The sequence below is a fragment of the Ranitomeya variabilis genome, chromosome 2 (assembly GCF_051348905.1).
Source record: "Ranitomeya variabilis isolate aRanVar5 chromosome 2, aRanVar5.hap1, whole genome shotgun sequence".
In the NCBI taxonomy this organism is placed as follows: Eukaryota; Metazoa; Chordata; class Amphibia; order Anura; family Dendrobatidae; genus Ranitomeya; species Ranitomeya variabilis.
The window spans coordinates 623,163,840-623,189,222 of NC_135233.1; the positions used below are offsets into that span (position 1 = coordinate 623,163,840).

Sequence of the window (25,383 nt, forward strand, 5' to 3'; positions counted from 1 at the left end):
GTATAGGGGGTGTAACAGGCCCTGCAGTTTAAGCATAGGGGGGTGTAATAGACCCTGCAGTATAAGTATAGGGAGTGTAATAGACCCTGCAGTATAAGTATAGGGGGTGTAATAGACCCTGCAGTATAAGCATAGGGGGGTGTAATAAACCCTGCAGTATAAGCATAGGGGGGTGTAATAGACCCTGCAGTATAAGTATAGGGGGTGTAATAGACCCTGCAGTATAAGTATAGGGGGTTGTAATAGACTCTGCGGGATAAGTATAGGGGGGTGTAGTAGACCCTGCAGTATAAGTATAGGGTGGTGTAGTAGACCCTGCAGTATAAGTATAAGGGGTGTAATAGACCCTGCAGTATAAGTATAGGGGGTGTAATAGACCCTGCAGTATAAGTATAGGGGGTGCAATAGACCCTGCAGTATAAGCATAGGGGGGTGTAATAGACCCTGCAGTATAAGCATAGGGGGGTGTAATAGACCCTGCAGTATAAGTATAGGGAGTGTAATAGACCCTGCAGTATAAGTATAGGGGGGTGTAATAGATCCTGCACAAAAGTATAGGGGGGTGTAACAGACCCTGCAGTATAGGTATAGGGGGGTATAACAGACCCTGCAGTATAAGTATAGGGGGTGTAATAGACCCTGCAGTATAAGTATAGGGGGTGTAATAGACCCTGCAGTATAAGTATAGGGGGGTGTAATAAACCCTGCAGTATAAGCATAGGGGGGTGTAATAGACCCTGCAGTATAAGTATAGGGGGTGTAATAGACCCTGCAGTATAAGTATAGGGGGTTGTAATAGACTCTGCATGATAAGTATAGGGGGGTGTAGTAGACCCTGCAGTATAAGTATAGGGTGGTGTAGTAGACCCTGCAGAATAAGTATAAGGGGTGTAATAGACCCTGCAGTATAAGTATAGGGGGTGTAATAGACCCTGCAGTATAAGTATAGGGGGTGCAATAGACCCCGCAGTATAAGTAATAGACCCTGCAGTGTAATAGACCCTGCAGTATAAGTATAGGGGGTGTAATAGACCCTGCAGTATAAGTATATAGGGGTGTAACATACCCTGCAGTATAAGTGTAGGGGGTGTAACAGGCCCTGCAGTATAAGTATAGGGGGGTGTAATAGATCCTGCACTAAAAGTATAGGGGGGTGTAACAGACCCTGCAGTATAAGTATAGGGGGGTATAACAGACCCTGCAGTATAAGTATAGGGGGTGTAATAGACCCTGCAGTATAAGTATAGAGGGTGTAATAGACCCTGCAGTATAAGTATAGGGGGGTGTAATAAACCCTGCAGTATAAGCATAGGGGGGTGTAATAGACCCTGCAGTATAAGTATAGGGGGTGTAATAGACCCTGCAGTATAAGTATAGGGGGTTGTAATAGACTCTGCATGATAAGTATAGGGGGGTGTAGTAGACCCTGCAGTATAAGTATAAGGGGTGTAATAGACCCTGCAGTATAAGTATAGGGGGTGTAATAGACCCTGCAGTATAAGTATAGGGGGTGCAATAGACCCCGCAGTATAAGTGTAGGGAGGTGTAATAGACCCTGCAGTATAAGTATAGGGGTGTGTAATAGAGCCTGCAGTATAAGTATAGGGGGGTGTAATAGACCCTGCAGTATAAGTATAGGAGGTGTAATAGACCCTGCAGTATAAGTATAGGGGGTGTAATAGACCCTGCAGTATAAGTATAGGGGGTGTAATAGACCCTGCAGTATAAGTATAGGGGGTGTAATAGACCCTGCAGTATAAGTATAGGGGGGTGTAACAGACCCACATATTTCCTTTCAGGTGGACAGAGGCCAGGATGGATGTGAACACGGACTGGACGGTTTTGGTTCTCACCTGTCAGTACAAGGACAGCGTCCAGGCTTTCCATAGAGGTTAGACCCCTGTAAACTCGATAGCAGGTTCGCCCCCAGACGGCCGGCGCTCATCACTCAGATTATGTGTTTCTGGAGCCAAGATTTAAAAAAAAGTGAATCCAAGAAATAACCCGTCACCCTGATAATGCAGTGCAATCTGCTGGCAGCATGTTATGGACCCAAGGGAGCGGAGGAGATTATTATGTAGTGTAGTGAGACCAGACTCCGTATAACCTAGTTTTAACCATTTGACCTCTGCTCTTTCTGGGATGTTGGGTCCAGTGGGCGGTCCTATCACTGATTGACAGCTATCTCTGTAGTATGCACACTGCTACAGCTGTCCGTCACTGATGGGACCGCCCATTGGACCAAACATCCTGACTCTTGTCTCATTATATGATCTATCGCTCTGCCCAGCTCCTCCTGCTCTATAACATGGTGCCTGCAGTTTGGATTCCAGTTTTATGGTGACAGGTTCCCTTTTAAAGGGATTTTCCCACAAAGAAAAGATCATTTTAATGAATAGATCTTGGAATATTAATAATTTCCACAATTGGATGATAAATAAAATGTTCCTGTGCTGAGACAATCTTATAATTGTCACCTGCTGTGTACTGTGTTATGGTCGTGTTTGACCATGCAGGAACATGGTCTGATCATACCACATCTCCTGGGCAGGGGGGGAGCAAAAGAGGACTGACATTATATCATGGGGATCACAGCTAATCGTTCTTGTGAGATAAAACATTTCACTGCCTGTTATTAAGAAATGTTTTATCTCAAAGAATCAGCCGTCTGTATACCTCTCATCCCCCCGTCCAGGAGATGTGGTATGATCAAACCATGTCCTTGTATGGTCGGACACGACCATTACACAGGACACAGCAGAGGCACAGTTATAAGATTATCTCAGCACAGGAACATTTTATTCATCACATCTAGTTATTAGTATTATAAGATCTAGTGAATAAAATGAATGTTTGTTCGTGGGAAAATCCCTTTCAAGTAACCAAAGAGATGCAGAACATTGTATAAGAGCAGTGGACTAAAATGTAGTGACTGCACTAGCAGAATAGGAGTTCAGCTCTGGGGTATAATACTGGCTGTAACTCAGGATCAGTAATGTAATGTATGTACACAGTGACTGCACCAGCAGAATAGTGAGTGCAGCTCTGGAGTATAATGCAGGATGTAACTCAGGATCAGTAATGTAATGTATGTACACAGTGACTGCACCAGCAGAATAGTGAGTGCAGCTCTGGGGTATAATACAGGATGTAACTCAAGATCAGTAATGTAATGTATGTATGTGTGAGGAAAATGTATGTCCGATAATGTAAAAACCATAGCTGAGGGATTTTTGCACTTCTGACCATGGTCCCAAAAGCTGCGGGTTAAAAAAAACCCCGTGTGTTTCTGAATGTGTGTGTAGAAGAGCTTTTATGGCTTCTTGCTGCATTCCTGACTTTCAGCTCCCAAATCCCTCATGCCCCTCCTAAAGGAATTTTTACGATCGGTATAGATGCATAGACAGTTGTACCAGCTTAAACTGGCTGGATCTCCCTTGTAAAACATGAGGTCCTTTGTCCTAATATTGCAAGATATTGGGCAAACGATTAGGCTAGGAAAATAATGAGTACATATTGCTAAAGTCCATTGGTGCATCTATCCATCACTGTAAGCAGGAGCTTCCAAGTCCAACAGGGACAGAGTATGGATTTCTCTGGAACTGAGTGTCCCTACTAGCCTGAATTTAGTATCTATAGAGAGCAAATCTTAATACAAGATGAATGCTGGGTGTGTTATGATTCTGACATGTTCTGGAACGGAGATACAGGCATTAGACAAACTTGTGTGAAATTTACTAAGACTGAAGAGAGAGGAGGGTCTGGGTAAGCCAGCCCTGTTGGTGATGTCACGGGCTGCGGTTTATAAGTTTCTGCCACTGCCAGGCCCCTAGCAGTGAGTTTTGACCTGAGAAGCCTGACTGCCAGTCCTGATGCATTGGGACATATGGGAACTCCACCCACTAGCCTGGTTGCCTGCAATGTCCTGAGAACATGTGAGTGTTACCTTTTCTCATTTAATCCCTTTATTTTATAATTACCTTGTATATTTCAATTGTCTCTTTTGTAACATCCTTGTAATATTTTTATGTAAACACTGCCTGTTTCGGAGTAAAATACATAAATTACTAGTTTCCGTTCTCCTGTTCTAAAACGTACCTTAAGCCTTCTGAAGGGAGTTACGCTACTGTTTTGGGTTAGCTTCGGACCCGTTTAATCGAAGCTGGTGGCAGCATACCGTTGTACTAGGTAGTTGGGAGTCGTTGTAGCGACTGCAGCGTTGATAACTATTGTTCCTGCCTGAGTGGGAGTATTTATATTGCCTCGCTGCAGCGTGCCCAATAGCCAGTACAAAGCAGGCAGCCTTTCTGGCGACTAATCACCCTAGGTGCAGTACCTAATCTGACTTGAGAGAAAGGGGGGCGCCAGAGAGCTGCAAGTTTCAAGTGGAACTGTAAGCGGGATATACATAAATCCCTGCAGTTCGTGGTATATTGAAGAGCAGTGGGATACCTGAAATAAGCCCCTGCTGCAAACTAAGAGGTTAATAGCCTTGTGTGTGTTTTTTTCATCACATTGTAGAAGTGGAGGGATAACTAAGATAAGCCCCCCTGCACATGTGATAGCCATCTGTTGGTCTAAAGGCATCCCGATCTGTGACGTAGGGGTGACGGTCACGGTGTGAATCGTGACATATTGGTGGCAGAGGTGTGGATTCATGACAGTATGTTATTAAGAAATGTTTTATCTCAAAGAATCAGCCGTCTGTATACCTCTAATCCCCCCCATCCAGGAGATGTGGTATGATCAAACCATGTCCCTGTATGGTCGGACACGACCATTACACAGGACACAGCAGAGGAACAGTCATAAGATTATCTCAGCACAGGAACATTTTATTCATCACATCCAGTTATTAGTATTACAAGATCTAGTGAATAAAATTAACGTTTGTTCTTGGGAAAATCCCTTTGAAGTAACCGAAGAGATGCAGAACATTGTATAAGAGCAGTGGACTAAAATGTAGTGACTGCACCAGCAGAATAGGAGTGCAGCTCTGGGGTATAATACTGGATATAACTCAGTATCAGTAATGTATGTACACAGTGACTGCACCAGCAGAATAGTGAGTGCAGCTCTGGAGTATAATACAGGATGTAACTCAGGATCAGTAATGTAATGTATGTACACAGTGACTGCACCAGCAGAATAGTGAGTGCAGCTCTGGAGTATAATGCAGGATGTAACTCAGGATCAGTAATGTATGTACACAGTGACTGCTCCAGCAGAATAGTGAGTGCAGCTCTGGGGTATAATATAGGATATAACTCAGGATCAGTAATGTAATGTATATACACAGTGACTGCACCAGCAGAATAGTGAATGCAGCTCTGGAGTATAATACAGGATGTAACTCAGGATCAGTAATGTAATGTATGTACACAGTGACTGCACCAGCAGAATAGTGAGTGCAGCTCTGGAGTATAATACAGGATGTAACTCAGGATCAGTAATGTAATGTATGTACACAGTGACTGCACCTTCAGAGTAGTGAGTGCAGCTCAGCTGCTGCTCACTGTGTTGATTGTGGGTGTGGTCGCCACTGAACCTGCTCTGTGCTCCTGAGCTCCTGGGAACCACCACCTCTCCACCCGGGGACCTGCTCTCTCTGTTACCCAGGGAGGGATTGGATTTCCTGGGATGGGTGACGGAGCCAAGTCCCAGGCTTCTGCTTCCCGGACCAGGCTGGCGGGGGGCAGAAGGAACCAGCAACCAGCCTGCACATCAGAGGATTTGGGGGGTGAGACGCTCCACCAGGAGTCGCAGCAATGTGGCTCCTACTCCCCCCAGGTCTGCAGAGACCCAGAGAAGCCGCAAGGCTTCCATGGAGGAGAAGCCTGCTAGTGTGCAAGATGGCAGTCCTTCTGGAGGAAAGCTGAGTGCTCACGGAGGTGAAGCCGACCTCACTGAGGAGGGTTGGGCGCTGCAGAGCCCCCGGGAGTCTGTGTCCACCTATGCCTCCCGGGTCATGAGCCACCTCCGTGAGTATGAAGACGCAAGCAAGACCATCACGAGGCTCCGAGAGGAGCTGCGCTGCACAAGCAACAAAGCTGCAGGTTCCTCCAAACCGAGGAAGAATCAGCTCCAGGCGGAGGTAAGGAGACTGAAAGATGACGTCAATGAGCTTGAAGTCAGAAAAGCTTTCATCAGAGAAAAAAGTGGACCGTTTAAGGAAAAACTTATTAATGAAGATCGATTCAGAGAAATGGCTGATAACAGAGAGCAAAGGCAGATGGGGCTGCAGCCTGAGTGCCAGGTGGATGATGATGAAGAGGAGGATGATGACCAGCAGAAAGCCCCACCTGGCAGCCTGCTTAGTCACTCACAGGCCACGTGCAGCGAGGTCCCTGCAGGACAGGCGACAATGACATCTCGTCGCAGTTCTGCTGGCTCTGGGGAGGACAGTGACATCGGCCAGGGAGGGGCGCTAATGGCAGAGATCAAGCTCCTGGAGTCCCCAGTGTGCCTTCAGAACTTCCATCTTGGTGATGATTTACCAGAGGAGGCACCTGGGGGTCAGAAAAAAAAGGCAAAGAAAACCACCAAGCCAAAGCTGCAGGAAGCGGTAAGCTATGTATATGCCCCCTCCCTGTACCCCCTGAGTCGGCTGCAGGGTCAGCTCGCTGTATAAGCCCTGTTGCCCAGCCCAGCCCGGGTTCTGCTGTGGATCCGGTGCAAAGGCACGGGGAGATTACAAAGCACGGTAGTGAGGCGCAGAGCTCCGTCTCTGCTTGTAGTAGCGGGGACGTAGCAGCAGGTGCATCAGCCGAGAGGCTGGACAGTGAGGGCGGCCCGGCGTCGGGCGAAAAATCATGCCACGATACTGTGGTGCGCTCCCCAGTGGGAGGGGGGAGCAGCCCGGTGTCAGGGGCAGCTCCGGTGGCCTCGGTGCCCCTGAATGCTGTTGCCGCTGATCACTTAGTTAGGGAGCGGCGGCAGTGTGAGGGGGTTACCGGGGCTGGGCGTTCCGGTCCTCCCACCAAAGTCCTGTTCTGTGTTGGCGCTGTTGGTCAACAAGATCCTGATGCTAAGGATCAGCGGTGCCTCACAGCAGCTAAAGATCAACGGCGCCTGGTAGCAACCATGAAGCAGCGGAAAATATCAACTGATGATGCGGAGGGCACACGTAAGACCAGGGGTGAGGTCACCTCCAGTTCTGTGGAGGAGACTCAGCCCCTTGTGCCTGATGATGCGGAGGCCAAAATGTCACCCCCTGTTGTCACTGGTCTAGCAGGAGTGAATGTGGTGGTGGGTATGGATGAGGAAAACTCTTTGTCTAGTGGTGTGGTTGCTGGTTTGGTGGAGGGTGAGGAGGTTATGGAGGTGGGTAATGGTGATACTGTTGGTGTGGATGTGGTCACTGGTCCGGTTGCCCCCCCGGTGGTGGCAGCACCTGTCAGGAGTTATGCCGCTGTCACCTCCGGGGGAAATAGGGCGTCCTCCTCGTCTCTGGGCTCTGGGGACGGCATGTTGCAACGGCGTCTCCTGGAGGCTCTAAAGAAGGGAGAGAGATCACTAATGGTAGAGGGTCGAGAGGTTGATCTATCCTTCTGGATAGAGAGGCATGGCCTCGGGGCCTTCCGAGAGCAAAGAGGGGGGGGATACAGTGTGGTCCCTCCCAACAGCCGGGCTGGGTAGTGTGCGTAGGAATGTGGTCCGTCTTCGGTGGAGGGGCAGTGATGCATGTCCTCCAAGGTCGAAGGTTGTGGAGCTCCTGCTGAGGATGGGCTTCAAGGCGATTGACATCTACGCCTTGATACATCCCTATTCCACACCTGAATTTGATGTCAGCTTTGTTCGGCCGGAGGGGCTTGAACTTTTCTGGTCGAACTATGAGTTGGCAAAAAATGAGCCTGGCTGGCGAGACTTTACCGTTCAGGGGGTGTCTCGCCAAAATCAAGTCAAGAAAGTGACCGTGATGACATGTAACGAGTCGCTTTCTTGTTATGACATCATGACGTGGCTTGGCCGGTATGGAGAGGTAGTGGAGATGCCAAAGAAAAACCGTGATGAGTTTGGTATCTGGTCAGGGGCCTGGACGTTTGTGGTAAAACTTAAGCGTTCAGGTGGTACGGTTGCCCACATACCATCATCTGCCTTCCTGGGTAGGGATCGTATCCTGGTCTTCTACCAGGGGCAATCGAAGCTCTGTCACAGGTGCGGCGACCCCACACACTTCAGCGCAAACTGCACTGTGCAGAAGTGTGCATTGTGTGGGGATGTCGGCCATCTTGCTGCATCTTGTGTGGAGATTAGGTGCCACCTGTGTGGTGAGTTAGGTCACCCATTCAGCCGTTGTCCTCGCTCCTTCGCTAACGCAGTCGTGACCCCGGTGGGAGAAAGCCGTGAGGCTGATTCTGCTGGGGAAGGGACTAGCAAGGGTGAGGGAGCTGAGGGGCCAAGGAAGAAAAGCAATAAAAAGACGCCTGCCCAGCTAAGGCGTCTAGACAAGCGCAGACAGGATAGGGAGCTGGGCGAGCCTCGAGCTACTGGGGCGGCCCCTGTCCTGGATGCCAGTCTTGCTGCTGAGGCCCCAAGGGATGATGAGTTGGATGAGGAGGTCAGGAGGATCCACAGGGAGGAGAGTGCCACTGCCTCAGAGTCCTCCCATTATGAAAGTATGGATGAGGATAATAGGCAGTGGCTACAGGACAAGCGTAAGCTCGGCACCAAAAAGAAGAGAAAGAAGGGAGAAAAAAAATCTTCTGTCGCTCTGACCAAGGTACCTAAGGAAGGAAGGACCGACTCCCCTCTGGTTGGTCTTTCTAACCGGTTCCAAGCCCTTGAAAACATCTCTTCCTCTGAGGAGGAAGCTGAGGGTGAGGTTCTGGCTTCGGCGGGGCTCACAGGGGGCGCCGAGTCTCCTCCTTCTGGGAACGTAAGATCCTTGGAGGGGGGGACTGGCCAGAGTCCGGAGACGAAAAAAATAAACGCGTGGAAATGGATACCTCCATGTCACTAAAGAGGGGGAAGGATTCCTCCTCTGAGGCAGAGGATAAGGGGAGTGGGAAAAAGAAAGCCATCTAACTCAATCACCAATGATGGCGGAACCCACTCCGTTGACGCTGGCGTCCATTAATGTCGCCAGCATAAAGTAAAATACAGCTAGATTTGCGGCCTTTGATTTTCTCAGCCGGGTTGAAGCTGACATTTTCTTTTTGCAAGAGACCAGGCTGCCAAACATGGCAGATGTGTTTAAAGCTAAGAGGGAGTGGAGACTCGGGCCCTCCTATTGGTCTCTTGCGGCCGAGCCGTATAGCGGAGTGGTGGTCCTTTTTACCGCACCGGTGGAATGCCGACGGGTTATTGAGTTAGAAATGGGGAGGTGCCTGATCTTAGATGTCCTCATGAAGGGACAAGAGCTCCGGCTCATCAACATCTATGGTCCCCAATCTAAGTGGGACCGGAAGTGTCTCTTTATGAGGATCAAGCCCTACCTTTTTACAAGTCGGCAGGTTGTCTTTGGAGGGGACTTCAATGCTGTCACGAGGCCCCGAGATAGAGGAGGTTCCAGAGACAAGCTGACTTATGATAGCGTCGCCCTTAATAGTATAGCTAGTGAGGCTCGCCTGGTGGATGTCCACATTCGGCACACCCCAGGCCACGAGGGGTTCACCTATCATAGAGGTAACTGTAGGTCCAGAATAGATAGGTTTTATTTAAAGGAGGAAGCTGTCTCTTCAGCAGTGTCTGTTGTTGAGGTGGAGTTCTCCGACCACTGTTTAATTTTGTTTTCTCTGAATGTTACAGAGACCCTCCGGATGGGAAGAGGCTTTTGGAGGCTCAATTTGTCTCTCTTGGAAGAAGCGGAGATAAGACAGTCCTTTGAGGATTTTCTTCAGAGCCAGGTACCCTTACTGGATCTTTGTAGTAGTAGGTCAGAGTGGTGGGAGATGTTCAAGGAAAGGGTGGCGAGATTCTTCCGCCAGCTCTCGAGCCTCAGGAGTCTGAGCAGGTACCGCCTGTATCAGGGTCTGAGGAGGAAACTCGAGCATCTTGTCTCAACTGGAGGTAGCCGCGAGGAGATCTCCAGAGCGAAATCTTTGCTTATGAGGTGTCAGTACGATAGACATGCATCTTTGGTTTTTGAGAGGGATTACGGGATGTACCGCTCGCCCGACCCTTACAGAAACTGCAAGATGTCAGTGAATAGTAAAGTGGTTACAGGACTGGTCGACACTACGGGGTCCCTGAGGCGATCCAGATCAGGGATCCTGGAGGTTGTCAGATCCTTCTACTCGCACCTCTTGGGGAAGAGGGATCTTGATTGGGATGAGATGTCGGCTTTCCTGGCTGAAGCCGTCCCCGAACCAGGGGTAAACCCCTCTCTTGACGTTTTGACAGAAATGATCAGGGAAGAGGAAGTTCAGTTGGCGATTGAAGGGCTTGCCCAAAAAAAAATCGCCTGGTCCAGATGGCTTAACATCTGAATTCTATAAGACCTTTAAGGACGTTTTGGTTCCCCTCTTGACTGAGGTATTCAATGAGTGTCTTTCCTCGGGCACTCTGCCGAAGTCAATGAGGAGGTCTGCTCTGATCATCTTGTCAAAGGGTAAGGACCCATCTTGCATTGAGAATTGGCGTCCCATAGCGCTTCTCAATGCAGACAGGAAGGTTCTGGCAAAGGTGCTGTTTAATCGGCTGGTGAAATTTGCACCCCGACTCCTTTCGGAGGCCCAGCATTGCTCTGTTCCAGGCCGCAGCACATTTAGTGCTGTGATCAGTGTCCGAGAGGCAGTGGAGCAGGGTAGGGCTGGTCACTGGAAGGGGTACATGCTGTCACTGGACCAGGCAAAAGCATTTGATCGGGTTAATCACGAGTACCTCTGGTCCGTCCTTCTGAGATATGGCCTGCCGGGGGGGTTTGTTGATTGGCTTAAGACCTTGTACAGTGGGGCAGAGAGTTTCCCGCTTGTGAATGGTTGGATTGGCAGCTCTTTTGAGGTTGGGTCCGGTGTTCGCCAGGATTGTCCCTTGAGCCCGCTGCTGTACGTGTTTGCGATTGACCCTCTTGTTAGGAGGGTGGAGCGTGGACCGTTGGCCGGGATCGGGATGGACCAGGCAGCACCGGAGGCCACTCTGAGGGTGGTGGCGTATGCCGATGATGTCACCGTGTTTGTTTCCTCTCACGAGGAGGCAGGGTGGCTGATGTCAGAGGTAGATCGCTACTCGGAGGCATCCGGGTCCAAGATCAACCGGGATAAGTGTGAGAGTCTCTGGCTGGGAGGAGGAGATCCTGGTTTTGATCTCCCGGACACCCTTCCAGGACCCAAAATCTCTGCAAAAATCCTTGGCATCGAATTTGGCCAGGGGGATTACCCCAAACAAAATTGGGACAGCAGGCTAGAGATCGCCACTCAGAAGGTGAACCAATGGAAGGGTTGGTCTTTGACCCTAAGGGAAAGGGTAAACCTGAGCAAAACTTACCTGCTCCCTTTACTGATTTATCTGGGCAGTGTGTGCATCTTGCCGGAATCTCTCTGGACTCGGGTCTACAGTTTGTTCTTCCAACTGTTATGGGGGAATAGACTGAACCTGGTCAAGAGGGAGGTTACTTACCGTACGAGGAGACTAGGAGGGTTGGGTATGGTCAACCCTGTGGTATTCCTTGTGGATACCTTCATTAAGATCAATATTGCAAACCTCTGGAAAGAGAGGGCTCCTCCGTGGGTATTCTCCTGTAGGGGATGGTTTCAGCCTTTCTTCCAGGAATGGGAGACAGGAGGGCAAGTGAAGGATCTTCGCACACCGCATGGACATCTTCCGGCTTACGCTACCTTGGTTCTGAAGGTAATTCGTCGGTGGGGTCTGGGAATGTGGGAGATCAGGACTCTGCCAAGGAAACTCCTTGACAATAGGGCTCTGTTGAGCCATTTCCAGAGGCCTCTGGCGCTCAGGGACTGCCCAAGTCGGGATCTTGGGGTGGGTTTGCATCTTTTGAATTCTGTCAGGATCCTGTCATGATTCCCCAATGGCATGGGAACATCAGAAACACCAAAATAACAGACTAGCCCTCGGGTGATGGAAACTCAAGCTGACCGTGACCTAAATCTACCACACAACTAACAGTAGCCAGGAAGCATTCCTACGGCTGCCTAGATGCCATGCGCCAGCCGGAGAACTAACTACGCCTGGAAGAGGAAGGAACAGACCTGGCTTACCTCTAGTGAAATTCCCCAAAGATGATAGTAGCCCCCACATATATTAACGGTGAGTTCAGAGGAAAAGACATACACAGTATGAAGGTAGATTTAGCAAAGCGAGGTCCACTTACTAGATAGAGGAAGGATACAAAAGAGGACTTCACGGTCAGCTGAAAAACCCTTTCAAAAACCCATCCTGAAATTACTTTAAGACTCCTGTGTCAACTCATGACACAGGAGTGGCAATTTCAGTCCACAAGAGCTTCCAGTAACAGGAATTGACAAACTGTAAACTGGACAAAAAATACAAAACAAAAAGGACAAGAGTCCACTTAGCTGATCAGCAGACTGGTAGCAGGAACATGCAACTGAAAGACTCAGGTTACAATGATGACCGACAAGGAAGTGACTGGAGAGCAAGGCTAAATAGGGAACTCCCAAAACTGATGGAAGCAGGTGAGCTGAGGCAGAAAAGAACACACAAGTCTCCAGTACCACCAGCCACCACTAGGGGAGCCCAAAAAGCGGATCACAACAGTACCCCCCCCCTTAAGGAGGGGGCACCGAACCCTCACAAGAACCGCCAGGGCGACCTGGATGAGCCCTATGAAAGGCACGAACCAAATCCGAGGCATGAACATCAGAGGCAGTTACCCAAGAATTATCTTCCTGACCATAGCCTTTCCATTTAACCAGATACTGGAGTCGCCGCCTGGAAATACGGGAGTCCAAGATCTTCTCTATAACGTACTCCAATTCACCCTCAACCAGCACAGGAGCAGGAGGTTCAGCAGAAGGAACCACCGGCACCTCGTATCTCCGCAACAACGACCGATGGAACACATTATGGATAGCGAAAGATGCCGGGAGGTCCAAACGAAAGGAAACAGGGTTAATAATCTCCAAAATCCTATAGGGACCGATGAACCGAGGCTTAAATTTAGGAGAAGAAACCCTCATTGGGACAAAACGGGAAGACAACCACACCAAGTCCCCAACACGAAGGCGAGGACCAACCCGACGCTGGCGGTTAGCAAACCGCTGAGTCCTCTCCTGGGACAAATTCAAATTGTCCACCACTTGTTCCCAAATCCGATACAACCGATCCACCACAGCATCTACTCCAGGACAATCCGAAGACTCCGCCTGACCAGAAGAAAAACGGGGATGAAACCCCGAATTGCAAAAGAAAGGGGAAACCAAAGTGGCCGAACTAGCCCGATTATTAAGAGCAAACTCCGCCAACGGCAAAAAGGCAACCCAATCATCCTGATCCGCAGACACAAAACACCTCAAATACGTCTCCAAAGTCTGATTAGTTCGCTCCGTCTGGCCATTAGTCTGAGGATGGAAGGCAGACGAAAAAGACAAATCAATGCCCAACCTAGCACAGAATGCCCGCCAAAATCTAGAAACGAACTGGGTACCCCTATCAGAAACGATATTTTCAGGAATACCATGCAAGCGAACCACATTTTGAAAAAACAAAGGAACCAACTCAGACGAGGAAGGCAACTTCGGCAATGGCACCAAATGAACCATCTTAGAAAAACGGTCACACACCACCCAGATAACAGACATCCTCTGAGAGACAGGAAGATCAGAAATAAAGTCCATCGAGATGTGCGTCCAAGGCCTCTTCGGAATAGGCAAGGGCAACAACAACCCGCTAGCCCTAGAACAACAAGGCTTGGCCAGAGCACACACATCACAAGACTGCAAAAAAAAACACGCACATCTCGAGACAGAGATGGCCACCAGAAGGATCTAGCCACCAAATCCCTGGTACCAAAAATTCCAGGATGACCCGCCAGCGTAGAAGAATGAACCTCCGAGATGACTCTACTGGTCCAATCATCAGGAACAAACAGTCTACCAGGTGAACAGCGATCAGGTCTATCCGCCTGAAACTCTTGCAAAGCACGTCGCAGATCTGGGGAAATAGCGGATAATATCACCCCATCCTTAAGGATACCTGTAGGTTCTGAATTACCAGGGGAATCAGGCTCAAAACTCCTAGAAAGGGCATCTGCCTTCACATTCTTAGAACCTGGTAGATATGAGACCACAAAATTAAACCGAGAGAAAAACAACGACCAGCGCGCCTGTCTAGGATTCAGGCGCCTGGCAGACTCAAGATAAATCAGATTCTTGTGATCAGTCAAAACCACCACCTGATGTCTAGCACCCTCAAGCCAATGACGCCACTCCTCAAATGCCCACTTCATGGCCAAAAGCTCCCGATTACCGACATCATAATTTCTTTCGGCGGCAGAAAATTTTCGAGAAAAGAACGCACAAGGTCTCATCACTGAGCAATCGGAACTTTTCTGCGACAAAACCGCCCCCGCTCCGATCTCGGAAGCATCGACCTCAACCTGAAAGGGGAGAGAGACATCAGGCTGGCGCAACACAGGGGCAGACGAAAAGCGGCGCTTAAGTTCCCGAAAGGCCTCCACAGCGGCAGAGGACCAATTGGCAACATCAGCACCCTTCTTAGTCAAATCCGTAAGAGGCTTAGCAACACCAGAAAAACCAGTTATAAATCGACGATAAAAATTAGCAAAGCCCAAGAACTTCTGAAGACCCTTTAGAGAAGTAGGCTGCGTCCAGTCACAAATAGCCCGAACCTTGACAGGGTCCATTTCAACAGAAGAAGGGGAAAAAATGTACCCCAAAAAGGAAATCTTTTGAACCCCAAAAACACACTTAGAACCCTTTACACACAGAGAATTCTCCCGCAAGACCTGAAAAACCCTCCTGACCTGCTGAACATGAGACTCCCAGTCCTCAGAAAAAATCAAAATATCGTCCAAATACACAATCATAAATTTATCCAGATATTCACGGAAAATATCATGCATAAAGGACTGAAAAACTGAAGGTGCATTAGAAAGGCCGAAAGGCATTACTAAATACTCAAAGTGGCCCTCAGGCGTATTAAATGCGGTTTTCCACTCATCCCCTTGCTTAATTCGCACCAAATTATACGCCCCACGGAGATCAATCTTGGAGAACCACTTAGCCCCCCTTATGCGAGCAAACAAATCAGTAAGCAGCGGCAACGGATACTGATATTTGACAGTAATTTTATTCAGGAGTCGATAATCAATACAAGGCCTCAGCGAGCCATCCTTTTTAGAGACAAAGAAAAACCCAGCTCCTAAAGGTGATGAAGAAGGACGAATATGTCCCTTTTCCAGGGACTCCTTAACATACTCTCGCATGGCAGCATGCTCAGGTACAGATAGGTTAAACAAACGACCCTTTGGAAATTTACTGCCTGGAATCAGATCTATGGCGCAATCACACTCTCTGTGGGGAGGGAGAGAACCAATTTTAGGCTCTTCAAAAATATCCCCAAAATCCGACAAAAATGCCGGAACCTCAGAGGGAATAGATGACGAGATAGAAACCAAAGGTATGTCCCCATGAGCCCCCCGACATCCCCAGCTTAACACAGACATAGTTTTCCAGTCCAGTACTGGGTTATGAGATTGCAACCATGGTAATCCAAGCACTAACACATCATGTAAATTATGCAACACGAGGAAGCGAATCATCTCCTGATGGTCTGGAGTCATACGCATAGTCACTTGCGTCCAGAACTGTGGTCTATTACAAGCCAGACGTGTAGAATCAATACCCTTCAGAGGTATAGGAACTTCCAGAGGCTCCAAATCAAACCCACAGCGCCTGGCGAAGGACCAATCCATGAGACTCAGAGCGGCGCCAGAGTCCACATAGGCATCCACGGTAATAACTGATAATGAACAAATCAGAGTTACAGACAGAAGAAATTTAGACTGTAAAGTGCCAATAGAAACAGACTTGTCAACCTTCCTAGTACGTTTAGAGCATGCTGATATAACATGCGCGGAATCACCACAGTAGAAGCACAAGCCATTTTTGCGCCTATAATTCTGCCGCTCGCTTCTTGACAAAATTCTGTCACATTGCATTTTCTCTGGCGTCCCTTCAGAAGATACCGCCAAATGGTGCACGGGTTTGCGCTCCCGCAAACGCAGATCAATCTGAATCGCCATTGTGATGGACTCATTCAGACCTGTGGGCGTAGGAAACCCCACCATGACATCCTTAACGGCATCAGAAAGGCCTTCTCTGAAAATTGCCGCTAGGGCACACTCATTCCACTGAGTAAGCACAGACCATTTACGAAATTTTTGGCAGTATATCTCAGCTTCATCTTGCCCTTGAGACAGGGCTATTAAAGCTTTTTCAGCTTGAATCTCCAAATTAGGTTCCTCATACAGCAACCCTAAAGCCAGAAAAAACGCATCCACATTGAGCAATGCAGGATCCCCTGGTGTCAATGAAAATGCCCAATTTTGAGGGTCACCTCGCAGCAAAGAAATCACAATCTTAACCTGCTGAACAGGATCTCCAGAGGAGTGAGGTCTGAGAGAAAGGAATAATTTACAATTACATTTGAAATTCTGAAACCGAGATCTATCTCCGGAAAATACCTCTGGTGTAGGAATCTTAGGTTCAGAAATAGGAGTACGTGTAACATAATCTTGTAAATTCTGAACCTTCGTAGCAAGATTATTTAAACCTGCAGCCAAACTCTGAGAGTCCATCCTTACACCGGAGAGATCAGAGCCATTCAAGGATTAGAAGGAGAGAAAGGCAAGGCTGTAAATAGAGCAGAAATACAACTGAGCCAACTAAGTAGCAAACATGTGAGGAAAAAAAAAATCAATAAAAAAAAAAAAAATCTACAGACTTCTTTTACTCTCCTTTCTTCTGCCAATTACTTTAACAGTGGCTGGTCATACTGTCATGATTCCCCAATGGCATGGGAACATCAGAAACACCAAAATAACAGACTAGCCCTCGGGTGATGGAAACTCAAGCTGACCGTGACCTAAATCTACCACACAACTAACAGTAGCCAGGAAGCATTCCTACGGCTGCCTAGATGCCATGCGCCAGCCGGAGAACTAACTACGCCTGGAAGAGGAAGGAACAGACCTGGCTTACCTCTAGTGAAATTCCCCAAAGATGATAGTAGCCCCCACATATATTAACGGTGAGTTCAGAGGAAAAGACATACACAGTATGAAGGTAGATTTAGCAAAGCGAGGTCCACTTACTAGATAGAGGAAGGATACAAAAGAGGACTTCACGGTCAGCTGAAAAACCCTTTCAAAAACCCATCCTGAAATTACTTTAAGACTCCTGTGTCAACTCATGACACAGGAGTGGCAATTTCAGTCCACAAGAGCTTCCAGTAACAGGAAATGACAAACTGTAAACTGGACAAAAAATACAAAACAAAAAGGACAAGAGTCCACTTAGCTGATCAGCAGACTGGTAGCAGGAACATGCAACTGAAAGACTCAGGTTACAATGATGACCGGCAAGGAAGTGACTGGAGAGCAAAGCTAAATAGGGAACTCCCAAAACTGATGGAAGCAGGTGAGCTGAGGCAGAAAAGAACACACAAGTCTCCAGTACCACCAGCCACCACTAGGGGAGCCCAAAAAGCGGATCACAACAGGATCCCCTCGAAGTTTTGGGACTTGGCTTGGCGCTGCTTCCATGGGAAACTGTGTGTGAGGGACAATCTGAAGTGTAGGAGCTCTGAGGACAGGAATTGTCCTCGGGAGCATTGTGGTACCTTGCTGGAAAGCATGGACCACTTCCTGCTTCATTGTCCCTTCAACACAGAGGTGTACAACAGGGTGGGTGCCTTCATTGGTTGGTCTCGGCTGGCCGGCCTCTCCTATGCGGAATGGGCCTATGGAGCATTCGGAGACCTTGGTGGTCGGGACCGTTGCACCTTATTTCTAGTTAGCGCAGTGGTTAGGTATCACACGTGGAACGCACGGTGCTTAGTATCGACGCAACGAAAAATCCTCCCTGTGGATGAGGTGTTTAGGACCATACTCGGTGACCTGGTGAAGGTGCGCTCTCTGGAGTATGGGAGACTGGGCACACGGAGGGCCGCGCTCCTCTGGAGGGGCTTTTCTTTTAGTGTGCCCTAGTCTGGTCATCTCCTTTCCTGGTGGTGGGCTGCTGCTGACACTGTAGATTTTTGTTTTGTTTGATCATTATACAGTGATGTAGGGCTGCAGGCGCCGAACTTGGGCTTCGTGATTTGTGATTATTGTGGTGTGTGCTGCTGTATATAATGTATATGTTGTATATGGGGATATAGATTTGGGTGTAGGTGTTAGGTTGGGTGATGGGAAAGGGGGGAGGTGGGACTATGGGACACTGGGTTGTTTGGGGGAAAACTGGCACTGCCTGATCTGGCCTATGGACGTTGGACATGGACTGAGGCATGAGACGCAGGACCAGCTCTCAGGTCAGTGCGGGGGGTTGGGAATGGAGGATAGCTTAGTATTGTATATATTTGTTTAAATTTGTGGCTATTTTATTTAAAACTAAAAAAAAAAAAAAAAAATAAAAAAAAAAAAGAGAAAAAAGTTTATGTATATAGTTTTTGTTTGCAATTGTTTATTTTATTTGTTATTATTATTTTGTTTGGTGACCGGACCAGAAGGTCAAAGTAGTTATTCTGTATATACTGTATAATATGTGTCAGAGGAGAGAATGAGCGGCTGGACCAGTGTTCAGTATACTTATTATTTTCTGGCTGATATTTCTGTTTTGTTTCTGTTATTATTATTGTTATGTTTTTTATTTTTATAATAAAAGATCTACAGGATGTAACTCAGGATCAGTAATGTATGTACACAGTGACTGCACCAGCAGAATAGTAAGTGCAGCTCTGGGGTATAATACAGGATGTAACTCAGGATCAGTAATGTATGTACACAGTGACTGCACCAGCAGAATAGTGAGTGCAGCTCTTGAGTATAATACAGGATGTAATTCAGGATCAGTAATATATGTACACAGTGACTGCAGCAGCAGAATAGTGAGTGCAGCTCTGGGGTATAATACAGGATGTAACTCAGGATCAGTAATATAATGTATGTACACAGTGACTGCACCAGCAGAATAGTGAGTGCAGCTCTGGGATATAATATAGGAGGTAACTCCGGATCAGTAATTGTTGTACACAGTGACTGCACCAGCAGAATAGTGAGTGCAGCTCTGGAGTATAATACAGGATGTAACTCAGGATCAGTAATGTAATGTATGTACACAGTGACTGCACCAGCAGAATAGTGAGTGCAGCTCTGGAGTATAATAGAGGATGTAACTCAGGATCAGTAATGTATGTACACAGTGACTGCACCAGCAGAATAGTGACTGCAGCTCTGGGGTATAATACAGGATGTAACTCAGGATCAGTAATGTAATGTATGTACACAGTGACTGCACCAGCAGAATAGTGAGTGCAGCTCTGGAGTATAATACAGGATGTAACTCAGGATCAGTAATGTATGTACACAGTGACTGCACCAGCAGAATAGTAAGTGCAGCTCTGGGGTATAATACAGGAGGTAACTCAGGATCAGTAATGTAATGTATATACACAGTGACTGCACCAGCAGAATAGTGAGTGCAGCTCTGGAGTATAATACAGGATGTAACTCAGGATCAGTAATGTAATGTATATACACAGTGACTGCACCAGCAGAATAGTGAGTGCAGCTCTGGGGTATAATACAGGATGTAACTCAGGATCAGTAATGTATGTACACAGTGACTGCACCAGCAGAATAGTGAGTGCAGCTCTGGAGTATAATACAGGATGTAATTCAGGATCAGTAATATATGTACACAGTGACTGCAGCAGCAGAATAGTGAGTGCAGCTCTGGGGTATAATACAGGATGTAACTCAGGATCAGTAATATAATGTATGTACACAGTGACTGCACCAGCAGAATAGTGAGTGCAGCTCTGGGGTATAATACAGGATGTAACTCAGGATCAGTAATGTAATGTATGGACACAGTGACTGCACCAGAAGAATAGTGAATGCAGCTCTGGGGTATAATACAGGATGTAACTCAGGATCAGTAATGTATGTACACAGTGACAGCACCAGCAGAATAGTGAGTGCAACTCTGGAGTACAATACCGGATGTAACTCAGTATCAGTAATGTAATGCATGTACACAGTGACAGCACCAGCAGAATAGTGAGTGCAGCTCTGGGGTATAATACAGGATGTAACTCAGGATCAGTAATGTAATGTATGTACACAGTGACTGCACCAGCAAAATAGTGAGTGCAGCTCTGGAGTATAACACTGTTACATATTATCATCTGTTACTCCTGACTGTTATCCATTGCTGATATTCTAGAACTAGAGATCCGGCAGCGTCGGGGGATTCTTCCATCTGACACACTTATTCTGACTGTGGAAGACCCTCAGGCTCATGTGGGAAGTGGAGGGGCCACCCTGAATGCCCTCCTGGTGGCTGCAGAGCATCTGAGTGCCCGGGCTGGATACACGGTGAGGTGGAGTGTTTGTGTGATGTCGTCCTCTGTGGATATGTCGGCGGTCTTCATGATGTCGCCTCCTTGCAGGTGGTTTCCTCTGATGTCCTCCAGGGCGCACGGCTGCTCATCCTGCACACGGTGAGTGCTGGTGTTGGGGGTGGATGTGCAGCTGAGGACGGGGGCTGAGGATACCTCGTCCATTTCTTTCAGGGTCGGGATTTCTTGTTTGATGACTGTGGACGAGGTTTCACGGCTCTTCCTGTGGAGGATTCCCAGATGGCAGTGGACGCTGTCACCTGTAACATGGACAGTCTGCTGAGCACACTGAGGCACCAGGTGAGGCGTGAGGTCTGGCTGCTGACCTGTCTGCTCTGGGGCACAGGGTGACTTTCTCCGTAACGTGTGACTTCTCATCCACCCGCCTCGTTAGCTGTGTCCCAACTCTCCTCCCGGTGTCTGGATCTGCAGTACGGACATGACCCTGACCCTTCAGTCGAAGCCACGTGAGTCCTGTCCCCCACATCGCTCCCAGACCTCCATCCCCATCCAGCACCCTTCCTACTGACGTTCTTTCTTACCTCACCTCTTTGTGTGTATAGAAATTAACTGGATGCAGTTTAGGGGGGCTCGTGTCATCTCGCTGCCGGGAACCCCAGAATATGCCAAGGACCACGGCGTGTACCTGGCAGATGAGCAGGTAGGTGGAGGCGGCCCGTCTGTGGCCCGGTGGCCCATCTGTGGCCCGGAGGCTCGTCTGTGGCCCGGCAGCCCCGTCTGTGGCCAGGCGGATCGTCTGTGATCCGGCGGCCCGTCTGTGGCCAGGCGGCCCGTCTGTGGCCAGGCGGCCCGTCTGTGGCTAGCACCTCACTGTCCGCCTCATTCTTACAGGGGATTGTGAGAGACATCGTTTACCGCGGCTCCAGCGAGCAGATCCAGGCCTGTCTCCTGGACGGTCAGCACGTTCCACTGGTAGCGCCTTCGCCATCTCCTGTTCATCACTCTCTTTGGCATTGGTTGCCTCTTATCTCATGGTCTCGGCTATCCTTAGTCTTCTGTCCTGTCTCTCTGGCCTTCTCACTCTGTCTTAGTTTTTGCTGTGAATGCTCGATATTTAGTGACAGATACCCTTACTCCTTCAGCCTCCTTTCTCAGCAGTCTCTTCTGTGCTCTCTGGCCCGCCCCGTCTCTCTTCTCATTCACTGTCTTTTTTCCTAGGTCTCCGGCATCGTCTTCCTGTCCACAGAGACGGCGGAGCGTTTCCTCTGCGCTCTCGCTGCTGCTCCCCTGGACGGCTGCACATATCAGGGTGTGGACTCTGGCGCGGAGCCACTGGAGGTGAGCGGGGGACTCTGGATTTTGTGTCTCAGGCCCCGGCCCTCTCGGCTGATGGTCACACGCTTTCCTAGGTGTCTCTGTTCCTGGACATTCTGATGAGCATGTGTCACGATGTCAGCGAGGAGACGTTCCTGAGCAGCAGCTGTCACATCAGCCAGAAGTTAAGAAACGCTCGTTCCGTCCTGTGGAAGGAGCTGCACGACCTCCCGCTGAGTCTGGGTAGGTGGAAGATACGGACATGTCTGATGTCAGACCTGCCCCTGCACATCAGTACCAGCAGTGGTCGCACAGGCGCTCTTTACCAATCGGGCGGTGACGTGACTTCCTGGCCTGTTTCCGTCTGCAGTATACATCCCAGATGGCAGCTACGAGTATCTGTCCCTGCGCGCTCGAGATCACATCGCTAATCTGGTCAGAGCGGCCTCAGCGGGGGGCGACCGCAGCAAGATGGCGCACTCCTCGATTACGGTACGATGACGGGGGAGAAGATGGAGCAGGAGCTTGTGTCTGATACATGGCAGAGCTGCAGCTCTAACCCTGAAGGGGCACTTATCTGGCGGCACTGTGTGGTGCCGTTTGGCGATGTTGTGTGGTGCCGTATGGCGGTGTTACATGTGTTGTCTGTCTCTAGCATCCTGAGCTGGTGGAAGACGGAAGCTGCGTGATCAACAGCTGCCTGCGCGGAGAGGTGGCCGTGTCCTGGCGTAGCGTGATCCAGAACTGTCACCTACAGGTAAACCACATGACTGTGGCGAATCCAAGCCACACACTCTTACCACCATCCTCCAGTCCTCATGGCGGTGCCACTAACTACTCTTGTTCTGTCCTCTGGTCCTTGTGTAGCTGGTAGTCACCACCCCTCCTCTGGTCATGCCACCTCTTACCAGTCCTCCAGACCCCATGCGGTGCACACTTGCCGGCCCTCGTCCCGTCCTTGTGCGGTGCGCACTCTCCTCCTCTCATCCAGTCCTCGTGCGGCGCACACTCTCCGGCCCTCGTCCCGTCCTCGTGCGGCGCGCACTCGCCGCCCCTCTTCCCGTCCTCGTGCGGCACGCACTCTCCGCCCCTTGTCCCGTCCTTGTGCGGCGCGCACTCTCCTCTCATCCAGTCCTCGTGTGGCGCGCACTCTCTGGCCCTCGTCCCATCCTCGTGTGGCGCGCACTCGACTTGACTATATTACTCTCTGGTACCTCCTCACTCCACTCTCTTCAGACCCGATTGAGAATGTTTCCGTCCTCAGGGTCCGCTGAGTGTGGGCAGCGGGTGTCTCCGATTGAGAATGTTTCTGTCCTCAGGGTCCGCTGAGTGTGGGCAGCGGGTGTCTCCGATTGAGAATGTTTCCGTCCACAGAGTCCGCTGAGTGTGGGCAGTGGGTGTCTCCGATTGAGAATGTTTCTGTCTGCTGAGTGTGGGCAGCGAGTGTCTCAGTTTGAGAATGTTTCTGTCTGCAGAGTCTGCTGAGTGTGGGCAGCGAGTGTCTCAGTTTGAGAATGTTTCCGTCCTCAGGGTCCGCTGTGTGTGGGCAGCGAGTGTCTCCGATTGAGAATGCTTCTGTCCGCAGGGTCCGCTGTGTGTGGGCAGCGGGTGTCTCCGATTGAGAATGTTTCCGTCCGCAGGGTCTGCTGAGTGTGGGCAGCGAGTGTCTCAGTTTGAGAATGTTTCTGTCGGCAGGGTCCGCTGTGTATGGGCAGCTGGTGTCTCCGATTGAGAATGTTTCCGTCCTCAGGGTCCACTGTGTGTGGGCAGCGAGTGTCTCCGATTGAGAATGTTTCTGTCCGCAGGGTCCGCTGTGTGTGGGCAGCGAGTGTCTGTTTGAGAATGTTTCTGTCCGCAGGGTCCGCTGTGTGTGGGCAGCTAGTGTCTCAGTTTGAGAATGTTTCTGTCGGCAGGGTCCGCTGTGTGTGGGCAGCGGGTGTCTCCTGACTGGGATTGACTACTCGGCTTCGTCAGATCTTCAAGGCCATCACCTGAAGGACGTTATTCTCCAAGCACATCCTATCCGAGTCCAGTCACTGCCACTGACTGTGTACAGCCTCCTGGGCACAGATGACCATCTGCAGGTACGTGTCTTGCCGGCTGGGGGGGGTAGTTGTAGGAAGCGCTGTCTAGTGATGTCCTGTGCATGTTGTGTGCTCCAGCTCCCGGGTGAGGGCGGATCGCACACGTTTCTCAATATGCCCTGGAGGGACTTCTTTGAGAACACGGGGATCTGGTGAGTGTTGGGCGCAGCTGGCAGTTTCGGTGATGTCTTTTACGCTGAGCATCTGCTGTTTCTTGCAGCGCGGACGACCTCTGGGGCTATGGGTGCAGCCAGGAGCGGAGCGTGTTATCTGCCCCCCTGTTCCCGGTCCTTCACCCCTCTCACAGCCTGGGGGTGGGAGACGTCCTGTGGTTCCTCAGTCCAAAGAACCAAAACACGCAGCGTCAAGTTCAGCTGTGGCGTAGCTCCTGGCGCATGTCATGGCAGCAGATCCGGCAGCAACGTGACCAGGAGAGGACGCTGCAGGCTCGCAGGGAGCTGTTCTTTAGCCAGGCCCAGGACAAGGTGCGGAGCATTCTTTGTGGCAGGGAGGAGAGGAGTGTGATGCCCATCATCCGTGCGGCAGTGCTGGAGGGCACACACCACCAGCTGCTAGACACCCTGGATACTGGTAAGACCACTGTACCAGCCCCACGGTACAGAGGAGGGGAATGCATTGTGCAGCAGATTTGTTATGATCTCATCTGGATTGGAGGTTTTACAGTTGCAACCACTAAGGGCAGCAGAGGCTGGGAATGGCGGTATGGTAATGGAGGGCAGCGGGTGAGCCAGCCAGACGAGCGGCTGGGAGCTCAGTAACCTCGCCAGGAGGGAAGTGCCAGGCCAGGTTTATATAGGGTGTTCAACCAGATCCAGCGCAGAACCGAACCGCCCGGGAACAACACAGATACAGGTATCTGTATTAGCTCAAGTATTAGAGCTTCTGCCTGGTGCACAGGAGTCACGGGGTTCGAGTCCTGACATCATTCATTAAAGCTTTTACACCAAAAACTTTAATAAAAAATGATAAGTCACAAAATTGTTGCACAAAGTTAGTTTTCATGTCAATTTGAATCAGTTCCTCCAAAATGGGCAGAGGGTGACCACTTCCACCCGTAACATTCATCAGATGACATCCAAGCAGTCAGAGGTTGCTAGTAACAGATACCATGTAAGGACCAGCCGGGTGAAACTGCGGGCCAGGCCAGCCGGGCCGCCTGAATAATCAGATTTCTCGTTGTTGCACAGTGGCTGCCACGACTGATGATGCTGGGGTTGCGGCCCGGACTCTCGCATGTGTGGCCGACCTCCTGGGCTGTATGGCTGGCAGGGAAGGAGGACTGAGGAGCGGGCCAGCAGCTAACAAGGCCTGGGCTCCTGCCTACCGGCTGCTGGAAGAAGGCAACGTGACGCAAGGTGTGAAGCTGCTGGCTGAAGAGCGGGAGCGGTGGCTGCACAGGTGACATATTGTTATGAATGTGCAATACCGTGGTGTG

General features: G+C 49.6%; 1 protein-coding gene across 2 annotated transcripts in view; it reads left to right on the top strand.

Annotated features, from left to right (window-relative positions):
* Positions 1 to 25,383, top strand: part of FCSK (fucose kinase) — a 33,426-nt gene that overhangs the window by 5,655 nt on the left and 2,388 nt on the right. For both annotated transcript variants that reach the window (XM_077288933.1, XM_077288934.1), the window contains exons 2-16: positions 1,800 to 1,891; positions 20,394 to 20,545; positions 20,620 to 20,670; positions 20,743 to 20,868; positions 20,963 to 21,035; positions 21,132 to 21,229; positions 21,421 to 21,501; positions 21,748 to 21,867; positions 21,939 to 22,086; positions 22,214 to 22,335; positions 22,499 to 22,600; positions 23,757 to 23,927; positions 24,006 to 24,079; positions 24,148 to 24,518; positions 25,136 to 25,346. In XM_077288933.1, coding sequence (XP_077145048.1) covers positions 1,800 to 1,891; positions 20,394 to 20,545; positions 20,620 to 20,670; positions 20,743 to 20,868; positions 20,963 to 21,035; positions 21,132 to 21,229; positions 21,421 to 21,501; positions 21,748 to 21,867; positions 21,939 to 22,086; positions 22,214 to 22,335; positions 22,499 to 22,600; positions 23,757 to 23,927; positions 24,006 to 24,079; positions 24,148 to 24,518; positions 25,136 to 25,346 — 1,992 coding nt within the window. The remainder of the gene's footprint in view (positions 1 to 1,799; positions 1,892 to 20,393; positions 20,546 to 20,619; positions 20,671 to 20,742; positions 20,869 to 20,962; positions 21,036 to 21,131; positions 21,230 to 21,420; positions 21,502 to 21,747; positions 21,868 to 21,938; positions 22,087 to 22,213; positions 22,336 to 22,498; positions 22,601 to 23,756; positions 23,928 to 24,005; positions 24,080 to 24,147; positions 24,519 to 25,135; positions 25,347 to 25,383) is intronic.